This window comes from Talpa europaea (assembly GCF_964194135.1).
Source record: "Talpa europaea genome assembly, chromosome: 10".
In the NCBI taxonomy this organism is placed as follows: domain Eukaryota; kingdom Metazoa; phylum Chordata; class Mammalia; order Eulipotyphla; family Talpidae; genus Talpa; species Talpa europaea.
The window spans coordinates 40,877,257-40,902,612 of NC_140077.1; the positions used below are offsets into that span (position 1 = coordinate 40,877,257).

Consider the following 25,356-nt stretch of genomic DNA (forward strand, 5'->3'; position numbering starts at 1 on the left):
CCTAGGTACTGTTTGGAACAAGTGGAAGATGGCTGTGTCATGTGCATCTAAGAGGATACCTGACTTCCTTGAGCTACGTATATGATGTTTAGAAAGTTGTAAACAAAATCTTTCAACATAAATTCATTAAATTCTGGATTCTCTTTCTATTAAGAACTTCAGCAAACAGAATCCCCCTCCCTAAAAGGTATAAAACCTCTGAATTCCAACGCTATTTGTGAACAATAATGTCTTGGAAGAAAAATTATTTTTCAGGGGGCCGTGGTAGTGTCCAAGGGATGTTTGCACCTCGAAGCTCAACTTCCATAGCCCCTAGCAAAGGCCTCAGCAATGAGCCAGGGCAAAACAGCTGCTTTCTCAACAGTGCCCTGCAGGTAAGAGTAATTTATTTCTTTTGTGAACTTTGACTTTTAGTTGCTAATGCTATATTTCGATCATTTTCTATAATACTTGACAGTCAGCAACCTGAGATGATTTTTTTATCTGTGTGATTTTAGGCAAGTCACTTTACCTATTTGGGTCTTAGTTACCTTATTTGTAAAACAGGAGATTAATAATGACAATAGAAAAAGTAGTTAACTACTACTACTTGCCCAGTGGGAGCTACATGAACTAGATGGTCATCCTACTTGTTTATTAACTTTTTTCCCTAACAGTCTCTTTTGAATCCTTTTGATGCCAAGGTGTCTTATTACCCTAGTTACTTTTTTTCCAGTGAAAAAAGCAAGATTCTTTCCAGAAGTTACAGATATTGAGGTATATTTTCTTTTCTCTTAATACTGAGTCTCTTAACTTACTCACTAAGTGGAGTTTAGTCTTGAATTTTAACATCATCATCTCCTCCTTCCTCTGAACTTTCCAGGTATGCTTAAACAGAGCTGGTGGAAAGTAAATACCCCTATGGTGATTATCTAGTCTAGATTTTCTTTTTTGGTGTTGCTTGCCACCTTTGTGGTCTCAGAATCCCAAAACTTCCTCTCTGTCTGCATGCTGTGCATAGGCCCATAGGGTGTTATCCCCCTTGGTCGAATTTTCAAGTAATCACTTTCCCCACTTTTCAGAGTAAAAGTAAATGAAATTTTCCTCTCAAGATAAGTATGCTTGGGTAAAATATTAGCTTTGTACTTCAAATGCAATGAGAAAATAGGATACTGTGAAAGAAGAAAAGACACAGCAGTGTATTGGGTATTAAAAGTGCTATGCTTAGGAGATAGGAGTCTTGTGACCTTATACACATGGTATTTCAGTTTCTTCATATATAAACAAAAGAATTTTGTCAGGCTTGTCTATGTATAAAAGTTCTATCCTCTCAGTTTTCAAATTTTTATTGGAAACATTAGAAATACCTATGCTGTCAAGACTATAAAAAAGTTGTGTACCTTCCTTAATATACTACAACACATTTCACGCAGTTGGGTGGGGGGATGGAAGGTTGGTTGTTAACCCCAGATGATGCATATTAGGTTTTTTAGTGACTTTACATAATTTGACAACACTTTTATAATTTAGAAGCAGGCAAAACAGGGTATGGATATAGGAGTGTGTGTGTGTGTGTGTGTGTTTGTTTTCCTCCTTCTGGCCATAATTCTCTTTTTATAATTCTATTAACTCTATTTCTTTCTATAGGTCCTGATTATATTATTAATTGAAACAATAATATTTATGAATTTCTTTTCTAATTTCCAGTGCCTATATGGAATACATACTTTACATATACACATATACATTTCTGTATTTATACTTAAAGATTAAGTCACTTGTGGTTTTGGGTTGACTTATAATCATGTTACAAATTGAAAATAATTGTTTCTACACTAATATTCTAATCTTTGATTCAAAAGCTGTGTTCTCCACCGATGTGTAGAACCCATTTCATTTGATGTAAAAAGGTGTTATTTATTTAGAAGTAGACTGTATCTCAAAGATCTTTTAGAGTGTATACCTTGAAATACATAAATAAGAAACTCCAGGGGTATGCTGTGATCTGGGACTCTGAAAGTGCATGCTTTCTCATGTATGACACTATTTAAATGTCTCCTACAGCATTATTCCTTACATTCCACCATTTCTTTTTTTTTTTTTTAAAGATTTATTTTTATTTATTTATACAAGCACTGGGTACAGTCAGAAGCGCAGGAGAGTGAGAGAATTCACCAGAGCCAGAGCGGGGAGCAGAGCAGGCAGAAGTACACTGCTGAGGGGAGCAGCGGGCGGCAGGAGAGGTCTGCGCGCCATGTGGGACCCTCCTCCGGGGCCGGGGAGCAGCCGGGGATCGAACCGGCGCTGCAGAAGCTGGGGGCAGCTTTGCAACCCAGCGCTCAACCGCTGCGCCACCGGGGAGGCCCCCACCATTTCTTTTTTAATGCCACAGTTTATTTACAGTTTATTCAGAGTTCCTTCATTTTTACCTAATGTCATGTTGTCTTTCCATAATCCCATCTGGGAAACCATATTTACATTTACTTGTTAAATGTCCTTGGGCTTCTTTTGGCTATGACAGTTTCTCAGTCTTTCCTTGTTTTTGATGGCCTTAACAATGTTGAGGAGTACTAGTCTTTTGTAGGATGCCCCAGTATTGTAGTTTGTCTGATATTTTTCTCATGATTAGAGTGAGATTGTAGATTTTGAAATACCATAAAAGTATAGTGCCATTTTCATCACATCATATTAAGTTTACATACTGTGAACATGACTTATCAATTTATCAGTTTTACAATTTTTTTATTCTCTTGATTTAAGGAGGCCTTAACACTTAGAAATGTCCCAAAATTGAGGAATCTAACAAAAACAAAAGTTCACACTATAATTCAGGCTTATAATGTTTTAAAATGTTATTGCTTTTCTTGCATGAATTATTAAGGTAAACCCTTATTCTACAGCTTTTAGTTCATTTTTTCTTCAGAATCTCATTTGAAATATGTCAAATCGTATTTCCTCCGTGTGACCTTCCCTCATGTTCAAATTAATGTCTATTTCAGAATATAGCCGTATACTTCATCTTTTTGACACTTGTTTTAATCTAGAATGAGCTGTGTCTTAAGAATAAACTGTAATCGTTTTCTATGTTTGAACTCTTGGAATTTAAAATTAAATAGTGACTTCTTTCAGAGTGATGAAGTATTTTCTCTTTTTTCCAGGTTTTATGGCACTTGGACATCTTCCGACGTAGCTTTAGGCAGCTTACAACTCACAAGTGCATGGGAGATTCCTGCATCTTTTGTGCTCTCAAGGTAAGTACTTCAAATTTGTTTCTTCTCACTGCAAAGTGGTCAGTATTAAGGTGGTTCATTTAACCAGGTTGATACTAAAGAATTTTTTACTGAATATACCCATGGTTTAGTGCAAAGGATGAATGTGATTAATTTTCTGATCCAGAGATTTTAGTTGTGCTTAAAAAAAGGAAGAGCTGGGATATATAAAGGGCCCATTCTTCATTACTTTACCTGCTTCTCCAGTATGTAGCTTTTCTGTTTTGTTTTTGTTTTTTCCCCAGATAGACAATGGATTATTTGTAGTTGGATGAGTATGCCTAAGTTCTGAGTAAGCTTCCAGAGTTATTTTTCAGTCTCATGAATTCTTGGTTTGTTACAGTCATGCTTGGGTATATTTAATTTAGTTGCTTTTGCATCTTAGTGTAGGAGAATTTCCCAATTATATTGGTTATTTGCAATTACTCGCCCAAAACATTTTCTTGACCTGGATAACTTCAGCATTTTTCAGTCCCTACAGGCAGGTATCTTTAGAAACAGATAACTGAATCTTCTGAACGTTTTGCCAGTTACGTAACAAACATCTTTTTTTCCCCCTACTCTTTGAAACCATTGTGACTTTTACTTTTAGCAAAATACAGAATGTAAGTTATTGGTTAGTTGGAGAATTTAAATAAGTGTTAAAAAGTAAAATCTTTTAGTTGTTTGTAACATCTTCTGACTGTTCCTGTTCAGAATAAGTCCATTCAAAAGAGCATTTGGGGGCCTCCCTGGTGGCACAGGGGTTAAAGTCTCAGTGCTATCAAGCTACCCCCAGCCACTGTGGCATGAGTTTGATCCCAGCCAGGGAGCTAACTCACATGGCCCAGCAGATATATCTCCTGTCTAGACCATTGCTCCCCTCAGCACTGTATTTCAGTAACTCTACCAGTTCTGCTCCCCACTCTATCTCTGGTGAATCCTCTCACCCCCTGCAGCTCTGACCTATACCTCAGTTCTTATATGCATAAATAAATAAAAATATCAAAAGAGCATTTAGCTTGATTTTCTGAAAGGTACATTGACAGAAAAATCTGGTTTAGGATAAACAAGAAATACAGTCCCTTGGTCAGCAAGTACAAAGGAAGTTTGGTTCATGGTATTGAAACTAGAAAACCAAGACAACATACGTGGTAGAGAGTTATGAGTTCTGGAGAAATCTCTGATAGAAGAATCTCCTGAAATTGTAAACTCTTACCTGATCCAGGAAGGGATGGTAGAACTTTTATATGAACCCCCTGACATGCCTTTGATTAGTCAGAACTATGCCATACTCTTCATTCACCTTTGTGAGACTGAAAACTGGTTGTCACAGTCTTATAATGTTTCATTTTCCAGAGAGATAAATTGTTATTTTTATATAAATCAATATTATTGTATAAACCAGAGAGACAAAAGCAACCCCTAGACTTTACGGGACACTTTTTAAGACACTGAAGTACAGAAAGGAAGCTGTTTTTCAACCTACAAGAGCTGGGACTATATCTTGTGACTCTTCCGCAGAAGCAGTTGCTTATAATAGGTAAATGGGCTTAGGGGATCAAAGGTTGTATTTTGGGTCTTCAGAATCCTGAGATGTGTTGGAATTCTGGTACTTTCCACATTACTTCATGTCACTGTTTTATCTTGCCCTTAGATTTACTTTCCTTCCTGCCTCTTTTGCTATATTGGGAGTGATACAAATTTTGCTTTTTTCATCCAAAGTATATTTCAGTGCCTCAGTGTTATATAATTGCTAAATTATTAGGGTCTAATTTGCACATAGTTAATGTTTTAAATGGCATTGTTTGCATTCTTTAATTATTATGTGCTTAATTTGAAAACTATAGGTAGAGTTACAGTGCAGATAATTTACTTTGATTGTATGAGCTGAACTTGATTCTAATAATTGAGAAATTAAAATTGTTGGAATTACTTTTGTTTCCAAGAGATATTCCTTTATCTAGACTGAAGGCTTCATTTTCTGAGAGAATACACGAGATTATGAGTGTATGAAGGAGTAAACCTGGATGGATATCACTACCTGGACCCTCCTCTAGAATGTCTCTTGTTCGCCACTTAAAATTTTTTTTAATTTTATGATTCACCATTGGTTTACAAAACTGTAAGTTTCAGAGGTGTAGCTATATACCTCTATGAATGTATGTACTTTAATACACCCACCACCAAAAATCTAATACCATTCACTACTATCAAATTCACTCCCTCTACCCATTTATCTCCCCTCCTCCCCCTCCCTCTCTGGTAATCATTTTTTTTTTTTTTCAGAGTCTAAGAGGAAAAATACTTTGATAGAATATGAAGGAATACAATTAATCATTATAGTAGGTCCTAGTTGGTATAAGACAAGAAAAACTTGAAAAGATAGAAGGATTAAAAAGGAATAAACAAAGTTGTCATAATTTGTAGATGATGTGCTTGGCTATTTAAAAAAAAAATCCCAAAGAATCTGTTGCTAAACCAGTAGACTCAAGACAATTTAGCATTTTGTTGCCTATAAGATGAAGGTATAACATTACATTAAATTTTTATATACTATTAACAGAAAATTCAATTTAAGAAGAGTTTTTATATTAGCAACAAAATATGTAAAGTAGATATGAATAAATTTAACAAAAAGGAATAAGACATTTATGTTAAGCCTTCACAGATTCACTATAATAAATAATCCTAAAGTAAGCGACTTTTTTGGTCAAAACAGAGCAGTACTGGTACCACAGACATCTTCCCTTTTTGTCAGTTATATCTCCTCCTTTCTCCCAGGGGTAACATCTTTCCTAATAATTGTGGTAATAACTTTCTTGTTTTATCTGATTATTTTTTTACATATGTATTCATTCTTCAGCAATCTAATTTAAAATGACCTATTTTTGAAACTGTTGTAAATGGAATCATTCTATGTAAGCATATGTGTGTGTGTGTGTCTTCTTTAGTTCAGCAGTATTATGTGTCCATTTTCATTATCATGTTGTATTTCATTGTGCAATTCATGGTTTATTCTACTGCTGATAGTTATCTGGGTTGTTTCTAGCTTTTGATTTTTTTTTTTTTTTTTTTTGCATAGAAGAAGGGGTGGGGGGGAAAGGTGAGAGGATTCACCAGAGTCAGTAGGGAGCAGAACAGGTGGATTTACTGAAATACACTGGTAAGGGTAGCAGCGGACTAGACAGGAGAGGTCTGTTGCACTATGTGGGTTAGCTCCCTGGCTGGGGATCGAACTTGTGCTGTAGTGGTGATAGCACTGAGGGAGGCCCCTCTAGTTTTTAGATTTTTGTGAACAGTATTGCCAAGAATATTCTGGTACATATCTGCATTTGTGAGCATATTTTTTTTTTTTAATTTCTTATTTTTTTAAAAGATTTATTTATTTATTTATACAAGCACTGCTACAGTCAGAAGTGCGGGGAGGGTGAGAGAATTCACCAGAGCCATAGCGGGGAGCAGAGCAGGCAGAAGGACTGAAGTACACTGCTGAGGGGAGCAGCGGGCGGCAGGAAAGGTCTGCGTGCCATGTGGGACCCTCCTCCAGTGGCCAGGGAGCAGCCGGGGATCGAACCAGTGCTGCAGAGGCTGCAGGCAGCTTCGCAACCCAGCTCTCAACCACCGCGCCACCGGGTAGGCCTTGTGAACATATTTCTTTTACATAAATGCCCAGGAATGGAATTACTGGATCACAGGATATCCTATATGTTCAACATTTTTAGATAATGGCAACTATTTTCCAATGTGGTGGTACTAATAGATGCTTTGACCAGCAGGTTTTTCCTGAAAGTTCAGAAGTCAGTTCTGAAATTCATATGACAAACAATGAAGAATAGATAGTATATTCTTGAAAAATAATAACAAAATGAGTGATTTGCCTGTATATCAGTTAGAGTAGGCTAAGTATAGTAGGCTAATGTGTAGTAATAAACAACCCTGAAGTGTTAGTAAAAAATAAAAGATTTAGTTTTTGCTTACGTTATTTGTCCACTGCAGGTTTGTAGGAACACCCTTTTGATTATAGTCACTCAGGAAGTCAGATGCCTAAACTGTAACCAAGTTGAGTATCACTGGTCTCTAAGCCAGAGGGGAACAAGCTCTGGAGGATTTTACATAGGCAATTACATGCTCAGCAGATCACTTCTGCTCACAACTCATTGATCAGAGCATATGACCTTAGCGGATCATAAGGGTACTGGGAAGTGTGATCCTTTCATAAATTTTGGGGGAGGGCAGAAACTCACATTCCTACCTCAGACTATACCAAAAGTTAGAATTTCAAATGAATTAAGGAATAAAATATCAAAAACATCATTTAAAAATTTTTAATAGAAATCACAAGAGAATATCATGACCTATGGAATAGAGATGATTATTAAATAAAACATGAAAAGTACAAAGTTGAAAAAAATGGATACTTCTCATCGGAAGACACTACAAAGAGAGTAATGAGACAGTGCTACACACTGGGAGAAAATATCAACAATATATAATAAAAAAAAAGAATTGGGGGCCTCCCTGGTGTCGCACGGGGTTAAGATACAGCCTATGAAGCAGTCCGCAGCTACTGCAACACAAGTTCGAACACCGGCCAGGGAGCAACCCACATGACGCAGCAGACCTCTTCTGACTCGCCCGCTGCTCCCCTCAGCAGTGTATTTCAGTCAATCTGCCTGTTCTGTTCCCCACTCTGTCTCTGGTGAATCCCCTCATGCCCCCCACACCTCTGGCCTGTACCCCAGTTCTTGTATGCATAAATAAATCTTAAAAAAAAAAGAATTGGTATCCATCATAGTTCTGGAGAAGAATGCCTATAAATGATAATTAAAAGATAAATGAAACAACAGGAAAATGGACAAAAGACATAAACAGGCATTTTGCAGACTGAATGACCTGTGAGTATATGAAAGATGCTTACTCTTGTTGGTTGTCAAAGGCATATAAGTTAAACCAGTTCAGGTAAGCAGAAATTTAAAAATTAGAAATGTAGAGTATTAGGAACTTACATAAATTGTTGCTTGGCTTATAATTTGATACCACTTCTTAGGAAAACATTGTCATTACTAGGTAAAATTGAACTTGCATACAACCTACCACTCAGCAATTCTACTCTTAGATATACACTGTAGAAAACTTTTTGTGCATACATAACAGTATATTCAAAAATGTTCAAACTAATATGTAACTGTAAATAATCCATCCCAGATATAGTTGAATGGATTTAAAAATTATGGCTTGTTTCTGGAGTAAAAAATTATATGGTAGTGAAAATGAATAACCTGCAGCTACATTTATCAATTTGGATTAATCACAAAAATGTTACAGTGAATGAAAAACAAGTCACAGAAGACAACACAAAATTATTCCATTTATTTACAAAGGAAAAACAGGCAAAACTAATCATATTATTCACAGCTACATATATGTGATAAAGCTATAGAAAAAGAATGAAATTACTTCAACAGATTTTGGGACAGTGGTTACTTCTGGAAGGGGGTGGCATGGGGGGAGAAGATGTAATTAACTAGGAAGTCTCAAACTCACTGTTTATTTTTCTGTTTTTAAAATTGGATGGTGAGCACATAGGCATTTTATTATTCTTTGGCTGTATATATATCATGTTTGTTGTTAATTTGTGTAATGATTTTTATTATAAATATAATAAAAATACTGCCATCATTGGTACTAAAGTGTAAAGAGGGAAACTGAAAATTGCCTGAATTACACTGCAGAGATTGTCATTTCTCTTTATGCCTTCTCTCTTGTTTATGATATTTCTAATAATGTCTTTTTGTTCACTGTTTTAGTAAAAAGTACTGTTTTTCAGATTCCAAATTTGCTTCTCTATCTCTAATATCTATTTTATTTGTTCCAACTTAAGTGCTGTTTTTAAAGTTACTCCCATCTTACAACCTTAAAGTGACTCCCAGTTCTATCCTAATCACTTAAAAATGCATGGTTGGGCCTCCCCTGGTGGCACAGGGGTTGAGCGCCGGGCTGCGGGGCTGCCCGGAGCCTCTGCAGCGCCGGAGCCTCTGCAGCGCCGGTTCCCCGGCCACCGGCGAGGGTCCCACACAAAAAAAAAGGCATGGTAACAGACATTTTAAAAACTCATATCACACTTTATTTTCCCTTCTTCCCCTTCCCTGGGCACTCTGCTTTTCAGTTATGATAGTAAATGGTGTAATTGGCTTTGTGTACCTCGTAGATTACAGATAGCATTCATTTGTTCACACCCCAAACAGTGACATAATAAACAAATAATACATCCCTTTTACCAAACGACATACACATTTCACAACTCCACTTCAGAAATTTATCTTCTTCGAGAAGTCAATAAAATCTGTCTCTAGCTAGATTCTTGATTGTTTGACTTAACAATGTTTAGCATGGCTGAACGAGTTTTTGTGATCATACCTCAGCATTTCTGCCCTCTGGGTTTTCCTGGCCCATAATGTAAACACTGAAGTTTTTCTGGATTGATATATTATTTAGTTTTTAGATTTTAGTAATGGAGTTTATGGGTACTTGATTTTTTCTTTTTTGTCTTTTATCCCCTTTTTTACTCTTGTCCTATTAAATAGAGTTTTTCATATTGTAACTTTTGGTCTTTTAGTAGGTTTACTGATCTCGGCCTTCCTGCCTCATTTAGTAAGGGGAGGGTAAGATATGTTGGGGGGAGTAGTGGTGGTGGTGGAGTTGATGGTGGGAAGGATTTGCTAAAGGAAAAGTGAAGGGCTGGGATTCAACAGGACAGTTCTACCTGGCATCCAGTGGTTAAGTTATATGTTAACTCTGTGGCATCCCAGTGTGGTTATAATTCTATTTAAATCTCCTTTTTTCTCTATCTCTTATTTAAAATTAAAAGAATTACTTTTTGTGGATACTTTTTGTATTCTCTGTTTGTATTCTCTAATGCTGTTTGATTTGTAAAATTGTTTTACAGGTTTTTTCAAAACAGAAAACTCTAAATTGAATTAGAAGTACTTGACAAGAACCTGCCAGTTTATGAAGTCAGAGTTCTTTATGTTGGAGTACAATTGTTTATTTAGCTCTAGAACCTACTATTAAGGACAAAAAGGAATACAAATTTGTTTCTAGCTGAACCAGAAGTTAGCCAGTTTTCCCTTATTCTGATATTTGGAGGAAGGACTTGCCCTTCTAAGTCTGGCTGAAAGATATGTTTTCCAGTTGTTTTACTGTAGCTTGTTTTTTCCAGTTGTTTCTGTATCTTGCAACAACCCTGAAAATGCCTTATATGAATATCTTTTGGTTCACTGTTTGGTCTTTGTTTTAATATTTTTTCCTTCTGCTTTATGTATTCCTATATCTTGTGATCTTTACTAGGTGTCATAGGATATATGTTGTATCAAGTGCTTGCTTATAATTGCTTTTTGGTGGTTTACACCTAATATTTATGATAATCCCATTATTTTGGTCCTGTAAAATATACCTCTCCCCCCACCATGTCATATTAAGTCTCTTCAAAATTTTGCATGTGAATTATTAATGATGGCTTTCACTAAAAATAATTTGTGTCAATGTGTTTACTTTGTTTCTGTTTATTTTAAACTATAATGCTTTTCAACTCTTAATAAATAGAAGAGACTTGTGTGCTAATAATCCTACCCTTCAAAACCCCCAAATTTATTCCTATCTGCTGAAAGATTTTTTTCTGACCTAAATGGTTGTCATGCTTATAATCCAAAGCTCTTATTTTATTTTATTCATATTGAATCTACTCTTACACACCCCCCCAGCCCCCAGAGTATGATTTTACTTTGGAGGTGGCTTATTTATTTATCTCTATACAGGGAAGGAAATCCGTCCTCTGTACTTAGTATGCCACAGAGATTTTGTTCTCCTTCCAGGGATTGTACTAGAGACTTTGCAGTGCCAGGATGTAGGACAGAGTGTTTTTTGTTAATAGGCAAAGAAGAATGTTGCATTGATTGGTTAAATTCAACAAATCTTCTCAATTAATGATTTTTTCTTTTAAGAATACTAGCATAAAGCAAAAGTCAAGGAATGGTGGTGTGGGGGGTGGAGAAAAGGGGAAGAAATAGGTTTTTATATGTAAGTTGTCTTGGAATGTGTGTTTGTACATGCAGGTAAGTGTTCTATTGATAGCATATTTGTTAATGGTGGGGGGGGGAGATTTGAGAGTTCAGGGAACAGATCCCTCAATAGTTTTAAATATATACTATATTCCTTTTGGGTACTAAAGCATAAGCACAGGGAGTAAAATGATATAAGAAATGACTCTTTGTTCACTATTAATCCAGTCCTTTATAGATTATAGAAATGGAAAGGTCTTCAAATCCTTTAGTTATAGCCAATATCAGAGAAAAGTAAACCTATTACTCCGGGCTATTTAAACCAGGAAATTTAGATTTCTGTTTTGTTCCTTGAAATTTAGTTAGTCATAAGCAGTCCTCACATAAGGAAGGTATGCCTTTATAGCTAACGTAAGTATCATCTACTTGAGTTGAATTTCCTTGATTTATTTATGGGGTATGAAAATTTATGGGGTATGTGTGGCCTTTTGATTAAGCTTTTGTAGTATTAAAGTCCTGTTAGAGATTGGCTATAGGCTATACCTAAATAATCTCAGCAGATTTAACCATTGACATAACATCGATGTTATAAAACTGAGTTTTGTCTCCTTTAAAATTTTGGAGTTCAGTATTTTATATGATAGTCAATTAGAGGGATATGCCTACAAGGAAAAATATAGTAGATCATTATGATTCCTTTCCATAGTATGTGGCAGAACCTGAAACTTACAGAATCTCAAAATCTTTGTGCATGTCTGAAAGGTTCCCCTTTTTTATTTCCCCTATGGGGTAAGTGGTTATGGTATTGATTCCCAAAATTTGATGTGGATACTGTTGGTAATCTATAAGGTCCCACATCTCTGATCTTGGCAAAAATTAGTAAATTAACTTATAGTTTGTAAAATCTCAGCATTGAGTTTGTGATTTCTCACTCAAAGCAATACCATCCTCTGGTAAAATTGACCTGTCTCTACTTCTGTTTTTCTGTCCAGTGTCTCGAAGTCTTTGTTTTTGTGTCTCTATCTCTGTGTGTATGTAGATGTCTACTTTGCATAGGTAGTAAGAGTGATAGTGATATTTAGCATGTGATGCCTTTAACTTCACCATTGCAAGGCCAAAATACAGGTCTAAATTCATGAGGGAGATATGTTTTTGATTGCTGAATTTAATTAAACAAATTTTTTTAAAGATCTGTTTATTTATGCATACAAGAACTGGGCTACAGGCCAGAGGTATGGAAGGGTGAGAGGATTCACCAGCGACAGAGTGGGGAACAGAACAGGTGGATCTACTGAAATATACTGCTGATGGGAGCAGTGGGTGAAACAGGAGAGGTCTGCTGCTCCATGTGGGTTGCTCCCTGGCCAGCCCAGATCGAGTTCATGCTGCAGAGGCTGTGGATAGCTTCACAGTGCTGTGCTTAACCCCTTGCGCCACCAGGGAGGCCCTGATTTTAATTTAAAGGGACCGATGCAGGTGCCTTTCTAATCAGTAAGTCCAGAAGGTAGTTATTGCTATTTTTAGATATAAGGTTAAAGAATTCCAAGAGAGAAACTAACTAGTTGTTCTCTGCCTTTATCAAAGTTGAATCAAGAGTTTCTGCTAAACTAACTGGATATTTAATGATACTAAGGAATTATTACTTTTTTCTAGGTGTGGTAATAATACTATGGTTATATATATATATTTTAAAGATTTATTTATTTATGCATACAAGAGCTGCGGTATAGGGCAGAGATGTGGGAGGTGAGAGAATTCACCATAGTGGGGAACAGAACAGGCAGACTGAAATACACTGCTGAGGGGAGCAGCAGGCGAGATAGGAGAGGTCTGCTTCGCCATGTGGTTGGTTTCTCCTTGACCAGCCAGGGATTGAACTTGTACTGCACAGGCTGAGGATTGCTTTACAGTACGGTGCTTAACCCCTTGCACCACCAGAGAGGCCACTATGGTTATATTTTAAATAAAACAGTTCTTATTTTTTATAAGTGTATCCTGAAATATTTACACATGAATAACGTTTGGCATTTGCTTCAAAATGATCTGGGAGTGGAGTAAGTGGTGGTATAGATGAAATGAGACTGGTCACAGGCTAGTAATTGTTGAAGATGATGATAGGTACCTATAAAGAGTTTACTGTGCTATTTTGCTTATCCTGTGTATGTTTGAAATTTTCTGCAATAAAATGTAAAAAAATCCAATGTTACTGTTTAGGGTGCCAAAATGATAGATATTTACATACACCTTCCCCTCTTAAAACACTCAACATTCTTTTGAACACACAAAACCAGGGAAAGTTCTCTTTTCCAGAAGGCAATACCCTCAAGGATTAGCTACATTATCTTCCTTTCAGAGGGTTGTATTTACAGACAGGCTACAGGCCACATTTAGATTCTGTGAATTTGAGGAGGTATGGAAAAAAGAGTGATGGTGAGAGCTGAAATGATGATAGATTTGGGAAGATCAGATGAAGAAGAGAAACCCAAAGAATTGAGTTAGGAGCAGTGCATAAAATGGGGCTTGCTTTTATTATTTTTTAAAGATTTTATTTATTTATACATACAAGAGCTGGGGTGTAGGGCCAGAGGTGGGGTGGGGTATGAGAGGATTCACCAGAGGAAGAGTGGGGAGGGGGACAGAACAGGTGGATTGACTGAAATATACTGCTGAGGGGAGCAGAGGGCTAGACAGGAGAGGTCTACTGCACCGTCGGGGATGGAACTTGTGCTGCAGTGGCTGCTAATAGCTTCATAGTGCTGAGACTTAACCTCTTGCGCCACCAGGGAGGTCCAAAATGGATCTTGCCTTTAAAGAAGGTATTGCTAGACACTGTTCCAAGATAAGTTGGACTCCTGACTAGGCACTTTCCCTAGACCTTGGGCCCATAAAACCATCAAAATTAATCTTCCTTGACCCCCATCTTCTCCACTCTTGACTTCTTTTAGTTACAACTAGAAAATATTGAGAGAAATAAAAAGCTGTTCCCTGCCTAAAGACAAACGTCTGTTTTTTTTTAGGGGGGGGGGGCGGGGAACAAACCCTTGAGTAACAGTTGTATTTGTGGAAGCCAAAGCACAAAGACTTTTTGTCTTTATAGTACTTCTGTCTTATTTACATGGTTTTCACTAATCTAAATAATTATGTGCTCATGTGGACAGAATTGTTGCTACTTGATCCAAGAGATGGGTGGAGAAGCACCTGCTTTTAGTCATTTAAGTCTTGTTGCTTTTGCATTGCATCCAAGAAAATAGTTAACACACAAAAGTAATTTGCCTTTTCCTGAGAATGAGAAGGAGAATTTCTTTGGTTTCACCCTCTGAGGAAGGGCAGAGGGAATTCCCAAGAGGTGGACTTTCTCTGTTTATTGAAACCATCAAGGATCCCACAGGGAAAAATGATTCTTGAGTTTTGGCTTTTCTTTCCCATTCTCCCTCTCTGCCATAGAATTTAGCACTGGAAGAATACCAGTTTTTGTTCTTTATTGGTGCTACCACCTGTTCTTATGCTGAACTAAATGTTCTTGGCTTTCTTTGGTGTGAACAGGATCTCCCTCTGGGAAAGGTGGGAGGAGGGTGAAAATGGGAGCAGGAGGAGGCCTGTTCCAGCCTTGTGCTCATGTGAGAGGGACACACAGGGGTTAGTGTGCTGCCTAAACAGAGGGGCTTTTGTGCTACAGCTTCTTCCAGAGCTGCGAACTCCACAAATGCATGCTGGGTGGACTCAGGCAGCTTCATCCCTGATACAGTTGCTTCATCCTAACAATAGTAGAGCAAGACAGATAAAAATAATTAAAATCAGAAAATAAAGAAGCTTCAAGCAGAGGTCATTCTGAATGCATTCAGATGGTCATTGTGCATGGAGAAAGCTGCTTGTAATTAAGAGGTGAGCAAAGAGTTTAGCATGGGGACTTTAGTGTCACTGAACCAAGAGTGGATCTATTGTTGCAGATCCACTGTGGGTGCAGGAAGATTTCTGACTTTAGGTCTTTCCCTTTCTTTGCTGAAATCCCTGTTATATAGATTATGGAAAATGCTATTCTTGAACAGAAGCAACAAAAGAGAGTTTGGTTCTTCCTTCCCAGACCTCAGAGATTGGGGAGGAAACTCAGGGTAGAAATATTTCTGACTCAAGGTCCTTATTCAACATGGGTCAGTGGCAGACAGACTCCTTAGTAACCTAAAATGACCTCCAAAGATGACAATAATAATAATATTAATAATAATATAATAGCATTTATATTGCTAGACATTAGTCTAAGATATAGTTAGACAGATAAATAGAAATATAGATTACTTTTTAAATCCTCATATAACCCTAGGAAGTAAAATCTATTATTAGTCCTTTTTTTATTTTTTTTTAAATTTTATATATTTTTTACACCATTTTTCATTTTTGAAGCTTCCATATGATCCAGCAATTCCACTCCTAGGTATTTACCAAAAGGACATGGAAACATTAATTCAAAAGGACACTTGCAGGCCTCCCTGGTGGCGCAGCGGTTGAGCGCTGGGTTGCGAAGCTGCCTGCGGCCTCTGCGGCGCCGGTTCGATCCCCGGCTGCTCCCCCGCCACCGGAGGAGGATCCCACATAGCGCGCAGATCTCTCTTGCCGTCCGCTGCTCCCCTCAGCAGTGTACTTTGGTCCTTCTGCCTGCTCTGCTCCCCGCTCTGGCTCTGGTGAATTCTCTCACCCTCCTGCGCTTCTGACTGTACCCAGTGCATGTATAAACAAAAACAAAACAAACAAAAAAAAACCCAAAAGGACACTTGCACTTCTATGTTTATAGCAGCACTATTTACAATAGCTAAGCTATGGAAACAACCCATATGCCCAAAAATAGATGACTGGATCAAGAAGATGTGGTACATATACACAATGGAATATTACTCAGCAATCAAAAAAGTTAATCCTTTTTTAAAAGAGGAGGAAACTGAAGTTTAGAAAAGTTAAGTAACTTGTTCAAGAGCATACATATGGTAACTAATAGGGCTGGGATTTTGAACCCATATTGTTCTTGTTCCAGTGTCCTTGCTCTTAAATATTATGTTATGCCATCACTCTAGGCCTGTCTTTTCTCAAACAGGGTCACCTAAACCTCAGCACACAGAAAGTGATTTGAGCGACTATTTTCTTGATTCTTTCTTGCGTGCTAACATTAACTAATACTCTGCATAGGAAAGAAGTTAATACATTAGGTGCTTATAATATTAGACCATCTAAGGGCTTAATTCTTCAGGATAAAGACTTGATAAAGACTAAAGGGGCTACGGTTTACAAATATGTCTGTACAGAACTATCTTGGAACTGATTTCCCTTTGATTTGTTTTGGAATAGTTTTGAACTCTGAACAAAGGACCAACCTTCATCTTCCTCTTGCTCTAGAGATAGAGCCTTTGTCAGCAGTAATGTCTTACCATTTATATTTGGGAAGAGCAGCAGATTGAGATGTGGTCACTATTTCACCAAGCTGAGATGACTTTTAGCAAATCATCAAGTGGCCCACCATTATTTATAGAAGTTTTTTTCTAGGTTCTAACAGGGAATTAAAGGACAAAAATTCTGACATAGTCTACAGAGTAGACTCAGATAATAACTAAGTAAAATACATGATATGACAGATGGCAAAGATAACATGTAAGGGTGGGAGGCTTGTGTAAGAGGGGTTGGAGCTTGCAATTTTAAATAGAATGATCAGGAAATACTATATTGAGAAGGATATATTTGGATAAAAATCTGAAGGAATGAGTGACTGAGTTGCTGATAGGTGAAGTAAAAATGAGGACCAAGAATTGATAATTCTAGGTTGGTGAGGCCTCCTGTTCTTTTTTTTTTTTTTTTTCTTTAAGATTTATTTATGCACATAAGAGCTAGAGTGTAGGCCAGAGGTATGGGGGTGGAGGTGAGAGAATTCACCAGAGACAGAGTGGGGAACAGAATAGTCATATCCACTGAAATACACTGCTGAGGGGAGCAGTGAGTGAGACAAGAGAAGCCATCTGTGCCGTGTGGGTTAGCTCCCTGGCTGGGGATTGAACTTGTGCTGCAGTGGCTGCTGACAGCTTCTGTAGTGCTGAGACTTAACCCCTTATGCCACCAGGGAGGGCCGAGGCCTCCTGTTCTTAAACCATACAGGTAGATTTATAAAGTTGTCTCATTTCTGACCTCACTGGCAAGTCTGAAAAATAATCGTTGGATATTTTTTTAATTGAAGGAATAACTAACAGGAAATTCAATTGAGTGGCATTTTTTGACCTGTTGATATGTAACTCATTGTTAAGTCACTTATCTGAATGGTCTACTGAGGATTTGGGCCTTGTGATATTAAAGAGCGCACATTCTGGTCTCGTGAGGAGGGTCCAATACCAAATTCAGAAGAACTCATTAAACCGGGTGCCACCTGTTGCCCCTCTGTTTCCATTCTCTGGCCACTATATTCATCATTGTTTTAGGTGTGCATAAAACAGAAGATAGATGCACCTATTGTTTACTTACACCAAGAGAAAAAAATGTTGCACATTAAAAGACACCAGAAGACTGGAATATATTTGTCACAAGTAGTACTCATCAAAAGACCCAGAAAAACTAAATGTAGTTTGAATGAATAAAACCAACTAGTCTAATTGCTGATGAAGATACAGGGAAATCGATTTATATTCATGCACTGGTGGAAGTATAAGTTGGCATAATGTCTTTAAAAATAGCAAAAAATTGGGAGGCTGCCAAATTGTCAATAAAGAAATGGATGATAAATGTGGTAGAGTTACCTGATGAATTACCATACAGCAGGAAAAAGGTATGAACCAAGTCTATGTAATATATTATCATGGCTAGATCTCAAAAACAATGCTGAATTTTAAAAAAAGTAAAGTTAGGTGATACTTAAATTTTTTTTTTTTGAAGTAACATTGCATTATAACATGTAAGTTTCTGGTATGCATCATTATAAATTAGTCTTTATATTATAAATTAAGTTCACTACAGTGTCATGCGATTTACATAAACAAAACCACACATAAAAGTATACCATGTATCATTTAAGGTTGTATATGTATATTTATGCATATGTATGTGAAAGTATTAAAAAAAAGATTATGCAACAAACTCATGATAGTGAATGACTGGTGGAGAGTGGGCATTCTTAAATAGAACCCTGTAGATTGAAAGTAAGCGTAACAGAATACTTTTTGCTGTTAGACATGTGGGTGTTAAGTTATTCTTTGTACTTTCAGGTAATTTTATATAGCTAAACAATTTAAAAGAAGGGGGTCAATTTCATAGAATGAGCCCCCAGGGAATACTTTACAAACTATTTACATGTAATTTATCCCTATTTACCTGACCACCTACATCTATCTGTATCAGAGGAAGTGAAGTAATTGCATTACATTAATTTATGACAGTGGTCTCTCCTAATGTGTCCTGGATGGCTTCACATTCAGATGGAGTAACACAAATCCTATTAGTACAGGCCAGGCATGTTATTTTGACTCTTGATCTTTCACTTTTTTATTACTAACTGCAAGCATATCAACTCCTGGGAAGTACATTTGGTACCTTTGGTTCTATAGCTATAATCATGGACTTGCTAGCATCACAGACTGGGATGTACAGGAGCTTAATAACAGCATTGTGCTTTTCTCTTGTCTAACCTCTTCCCTACAGGGAATCTTTAACCAGTTTCAGTGTAGTAGTGAGAAAGTGCTTCCATCTGACACTCTCCGCAGTGCTCTGGCAAAGACTTTTCAGGATGAACAGCGTTTCCAGCTGGGAATTATGGATGATGCTGCAGAGTGCTTTGTAAGTGCTGGCCTCTGGCCCTGTTTAAGATGGGGTAGGACTGTTGATGGTCTCCATCAGAGGCTGGCTACTTTACTGAGGAATTGACTGTGCCTTGTTCTCTACAGTTAGAACTAGGGATTTCCCTAGTTTGTTAAGCTCTAGGTTGTCTCTGCTAATGCAGGGATCATTAAAATACAGATTGCTGGGTTCGACTCCCTTGAGTTTCTGATTGATGAGTTCTAGAATGGGCTCAAAAATTTATCTAAAAAGTTTTCAGGTATGCTAATAATGATGTTGCTGGTTTGTGGGGACCACACATTAAGACTTTTGCTTTACTAAAGATAATTAAAGAACAATTGAGTCCCTAGCACAAGTATGATATGCCATTTAGGTAGCTACTTTGCTTCTACTGACTTTTAGTAGAAGATTCCAACTTTCTTGAACTCTGAGTTTTACCTATTAAACTTCAAACAACTTTCTCCATTAAATAAATCTGAGAGTGATATATATCACATCGCAGGGTAAAATGTTGGCCAAATCAGAGTTACTCCTAAGAAACTGGATTACAGAGATATTGCTGGTGGGAACATAAAATATCAGTCTCTTATGACAAACAAAATAGTTTGTCAGTTTGTTAAAAAAACTGAACTTGCAAACTACCGGCATTCCTGGACATGTATCCTAGAGAAATGAGATCATACATTCATACAAAAGTCAGTACATGAATGTTCATAGAAGCTTTATTCATAATAGCCAACAAAAAAAAGGGGAAACCACCCAGATATCCTTTAGTGGGTAGATAGTGAAACAAATTGTGATTTCATACCTTGGAATACCGTGTAGCAACTAAAAGGAGCAAACTGTTGTTTTATCTATCAACTTAAATGGATCTTAAGAAAATTCTGCTGAGTGAAAGATATAGTATCTAGAGCTTATTATACTGTATATTTCCATTTATGTAAAATTCTTAGGTGAAATAACAAAATTATAGAGGTAGGAAAACAGATCAGTGGTTGCTAGGAGTTAGGGTTGAAATTGGGTAGGTAAGGCTTGTAGTGATAGAATAGTTTTATATCTTGAATGTGGTAGAAGTTAAGTGATTATATGTGGTAAAATTGCATAGTCTGTGCGCGTGCGCACACACACACACACAAGAATAGCTGATAGATTGTGGATTATATCTAATGTCCATTTCCTGGTTTGAATGTTGTACTATAGTTACTCAAGATGTTACTACTGAAGGAAAATGGATGAAGAATGCATTGTCCTTCTGTACAATTTTTTTAAAACTTTCTGTGAATTTATAGGTATTTCAAATTAAAAAGAAAAAATCAGAGTTATTCCTGCTTTCTAGGAGGGTTACTGTTTTTTGGAGTAAACTGTTTACCAATTTGTACAGTTGTCTTTTAAGTATTGTTGATGCATTACTTTTATTCTTACTGTCAGGAAAACCTCCTGATGAGAATTCACTTTCACATTGCTGATGAAACCAAAGAGGATATATGTACTGCCCAACACTGCATTTCCCACCAGAAATTTGCAATGACGTTGTTTGAGCAGGTGAGCCATCTCTCTGTCTTTATCACTTCTTAGACCTTTTCTTCAACAATTTATTCCAGGATATGGGGTGTTAAATAGTACAAAAACAGTTATTGACTGTGACTGCTTAGTTTTGTTTTATTTTCCTTGGACCCAGTGTGTATGTACTAGCTGTGGTGCCACTTCTGATCCGCTGCCTTTCATCCAGATGGTGCATTACATCTCTACCACTTCTCTTTGGTGAGTCTTAGAGGATTCTCTATTTATACTATTAGGTACTCCTTCAGTTCACTGAGTTTTAACTAAAGTCATCCAAATAGCTTATATTCTTAATTACTGAGTCTCTGCTGCATTGTAGGAATACAGAACAGTAATTTTAAAATAACCTTTGTTTTCTTTCTTTCCTTTCCTATCTTTTTTTCTTAGACTAATTTCTGCCTAGAAAAGCGGGAGGAGGAATGGGGATTCTATGAGCTTTGACTTATGGGACAGGCAGAGGCACTCACTGGGTTTGTGGGATACTGAGACTGGTCAGGACAAGGGACTTTGGTATAGCAGACAGAGGAATAGGCTCACACATGTGGGTTAAGAGTTTGCATGAATGATTGATTTCATTTAGCTATAACTGTATAATTCCCACCATCATCCCCCCCCCTTCCATTCCTCATCTTAAAGCAATCAGGCTATCTGTATGCTGGAAAGACGAGAAAAACCCTCACCAAGCATGTTTGGTGAACTGCTGCAGAATGCCAGCACTATGGGGGATCTGCGGAACTGTCCGGTGAGTTACATGAAAGGTGGTATTGGAACTAGGAAAGGGAACACTGGGATCAGTAGAATTGAGACCACGCCATTGAAAAACAGTTTAACTAACTTTATATGTGTATTTCAGAGCAACTGTGGAGAGAGGATCCGGATTCGTCGTGTATTGATGAATGCCCCACAGATTATCACAATTGGACTGGTATGGGACTCAGACCACTCAGACTTGGCAGAAGATGTCATTCATAGCCTGGGCACCTGCCTTAAACTGGGTGATGTGAGTGTTAATTACTCTTATCTCTCACTTAAAGTTCTTATTGTGTAAGGACAGTGAACACTGAACTCATAGAGCAAATATTACCGTGTCATGAACTTGTGCATATATTGTGTATACATATTTCATGCACACAATATTTGATCACACACTTTCTTACCCCCTACTTAGTATATCAGCAGAAAATTTTATTTGTGGGGTCAGCTGATAAGTAGCTTTGTGAACTTGAGAGTGTTTTGTTTTTTCAACTTTCATGGCTCCTCTTCTGATAGGTACTAGTAAGACCTGTCATATTTCACCACCACCATACCAGTTCATCGATCACTATCTCTCTTGATATTCCCTATATTTTGTCTTTTTTGGTTCATTTCTGATTAATATGGACTAGCAAAGTATCATATACTAAATCAAGTCAGTACCTTAATTAAGAAGTGATGGTGTCCACTGAGAGATGATGTGAGGCAGTGGAGTATGTGACTGTTTTTTTCTTTCTCTTCTCTCCCCGCAGCTGTTTTTCAGAGTGACAGATGACCGGGCCAAACATTCTGAACTGTACTTAGTAGGAATGATCTGTTACTATGGCAAACATTATTCTACATTTTTTTTCCAAACGAAGATCCGCAAATGGATGTATTTTGATGATGCTCATGTCAAGGAGGTAGAAATATTAAGCCCCTTTTGAAGTGATTAATGACTGCAGCAAAACCCTAAAATTAATTATTTGTCTTTAGTGTTTCATTTTCATAATTTTGATGTCTCCCTATCGAATTTTTTTAAAGATTCATTTATTTATGCGTACAAGAACGGGGGTACAGGCCAGAGGTGTGGGGGGTTAGAGAATTCATCAGAGACAGAGTGGGGAACAAAATAGGCAGCTTGACTGAAATACACTGCTGAGGGGAGCAGTGGGCGAGTCAGGAGCGGTCTGCTGTTCCATGTGGGCAGCTCCCTGGCCAGGAATCGAACTTGTGCTGCAGTGGCTGTGGATAACTACATAGTATGCACCTTTAACCCCTGGTGCCACCAGAGAGGCCCTGCTTATCGAATTTATGAAATTATTTGTCTTGTCTTCCTTAATAAATTGCAAGTCCTTGAGGATAAAATCAGAATATCTTCTATTATTTCTCTATGTCACTCTTAGCAGGCATTCAGTACAGTTCTGTATTTATAGTTGAGAAGTTTATTTATTTTTACATTTTAAAGGACAGGTTTATAAGGAAAAGGAGAAAGAAAAAGAGAGGCACATGCATAGACACAGGCGGGCAGGAGTGCTGTGACAAAATATTTTATTATTATTTTTTAAAAGATTATTTATGCAAGAAACGGGTTACAGATGCTTGGGAGGGTGAGAGGATTCACTAGAGACAGAGTGGGGAACAGAACAGGCAGACTGAGGAAATACACTGCTGAGGGGAGCAGCGGGCGAGTCAGGAGAGGTCTGCTGCACCATGTGGGATTCTCGCCAGCCATTGAACCCACGCTGCAGAGACTGCAGACTGCTTCACAGTGCAGTGCTTAACCACCTGTGCCACCAGGGAGGCCCAAAAAAATATTTTTAAAATGCATTAAAACCCCTGGTGGTGCAGGGATTTAAGTCTCAACGCTATCAAGCTGTTGCCAACCACTGCAGCTTGAGTTCTATCCCCGACCAGGGAGCTAACCCACATGGCAAGGCAGACCTCTCCTGTCTTTGTCCCCTACTCCCCTAGGCAATGTATTTCAGTATATTTCCCTGTTCTGCTCCCCACACTGTCTCTGGTGAATCCTCTCACCCCCTGCACCTCTGACCTATACCCCAGTTCTTGTATGCATAAATAAATAAAATAAATCTTTAAAAAATGTATTAAAAGTTGATTTGAGCAAGAACAGTGTAATTTCTCAATTTAGGTTTTAAGGTTAGAATGAAGTTCAGGATTCCAAATCTTGACTAATACTTTGTCTCAGGGTTGCTAGAAATTACTGTTCGATTGTTATTTCCTTGAAGTACTCTGTCACAGATGGATGTGTTTTTGAGATATTGTAGGAAAAAAAGGGCTATGATGATATTTAAGGGTTAGGTGATATGCATGAGTTAAGAAGCCCTGTTATAAGTTAGCAGGTAGGAGACTGTATTCTATACCAACCCATGGACTCAAAGCAGTATCTTCCACAAATACTATAAAGTCTTTGTCAAAATCCCAGATTTTCTTAATTCTTTTTTGCTATTGTAATTTTGAGCCACTCATATCAATTCTTTGAGGTTTAGATTTTTTTATTTGAGAAGTAATACCTGCCTTAGAAGCACATGTAAATGTATTTTAGTTAAAATAATGATAACTCGGGCCTCCCCGGTGGCGCAGCGGTTGAGCGCTGGGTTGCGAAGCTGCCCGCGGCCTCTGCGGCGCCAGTTCGATCCCCGGCTGCTCCCCGGCCACCGGAGGAGGGTCCTACATGGCGTGCAGACCTCTCCTGCCGCCCGCTGCTCCCCTCAGCAGTGTACTTTGGTCCTTCTGCCTGCTCTGCTCCCCGCTCTGGCTCTGGTGAATTCTCTCACCCTCCCGCGCTTCTGACTGTACCCAGTGCATGTATAAACAAAACAAACAAACAAACCAGCAAACAAATAAATAAAGCATGCCTCTATAAAAAAATAAATAAAAAATAAAATAATGATAACTCAGTTATAAATGTACTAGATATCTGTTATAAAATAAGCACTACTCTAGTTATCCAGCTCCAAGAGCATACCATCTAAAATATGACTGTTTCAAGCTTAAGAGAGGGTAAGTTAGGGGATTTACTTAGATTGTTGTTTCCATGGCTATTCTGTCATTCTTTTTTCATTGCTATGGTAGTACTGAGTTTAGCATAAAGCTAATACCCAGAGGTTCAGCTGTCTGTTCTAAGCAGTTTGACATTTGTGTCTTGCCTTATATGAACTCTGAAAAAGAATGTCATTTATTCTAAGACTGTGAGAAAGTTTCTGTCTGTTCTTTAACCTCATAAAAGTTATTTTAATATTTAGGGAAAATTATGGAAATGCTAATTTCAAGCTAGGAATTTGATTTGATTGAGATTTGTGCAAGAAATTAATCACAAAAGCAGCTGAAGTCTACCTTTGTAGCATATCTACCTTTGAGCACTTGTCTTTGTATAATTCATAACTGAATTGATATTTCAAACAAATAAGAGTAATTTATTCATTGCTCCATTCTTTTGCAAGATTTTAATGCTTTCAAAAAGATTTTAGCAAAAAAATTTAACAAAAAAATTAATGAAGTTTAGGTCTAAGATCCCTTGTTTCAAGGGTTAGGTGATATGTCTCGTTACTCAATTCTTGTCTTTTTATCTCTTTTATTTTTTTTTAGAAAAATAGAACAGTAAGATAATGTTTTAATTATACATATGAAGTGTAATTGTCATGTTCTTCTGATTGTTTCTGATTTAGATTGGGCCCAAATGGAAGGATGTGGTGACCAAATGCATCAAGGGTCATTATCAGCCTTTGCTGCTGCTATATGCAGATCCCCAGGGTACTCCAGTGTCCACACAGGACCTGCCACCCCAAGTTGAATTCCAGTCATTCAGTAGGACGTGCTATGATAGTGAAGATTCAGGTGAGCAGCCTAGTTCTTTCCCTTTCCCCACCCCCTGCAATGTGATCACTAGATACTTGGAACTTAATCATGAGCCTAGCACAAAACCTAGCTTGGGGAAAGAGAATCTATTAGAGATAAGA

General features: G+C 37.6%; 1 protein-coding gene across 6 annotated transcripts in view; it reads left to right on the forward strand.

The window, feature by feature from the left end:
* Positions 1 to 227: 227 nt before the first annotated feature.
* USP54 (ubiquitin specific peptidase 54) overlaps positions 228 to 25,356 on the forward strand; it is a gene marked incomplete at both ends in the record, with an annotated part of 56,860 nt that continues 31,731 nt past the window's right edge. For all 6 annotated transcript variants that reach the window (XM_084244607.1, XM_084244606.1, XM_084244608.1 and 3 more), the window contains 9 exons: positions 228 to 374; positions 3,138 to 3,230; positions 18,950 to 19,084; positions 20,513 to 20,626; positions 20,763 to 20,845; positions 21,281 to 21,386; positions 21,498 to 21,644; positions 22,150 to 22,299; positions 25,066 to 25,234. In XM_084244607.1, coding sequence (XP_084100733.1) covers positions 228 to 374; positions 3,138 to 3,230; positions 18,950 to 19,084; positions 20,513 to 20,626; positions 20,763 to 20,845; positions 21,281 to 21,386; positions 21,498 to 21,644; positions 22,150 to 22,299; positions 25,066 to 25,234 — 1,144 coding nt within the window. The remainder of the gene's footprint in view (positions 375 to 3,137; positions 3,231 to 18,949; positions 19,085 to 20,512; positions 20,627 to 20,762; positions 20,846 to 21,280; positions 21,387 to 21,497; positions 21,645 to 22,149; positions 22,300 to 25,065; positions 25,235 to 25,356) is intronic.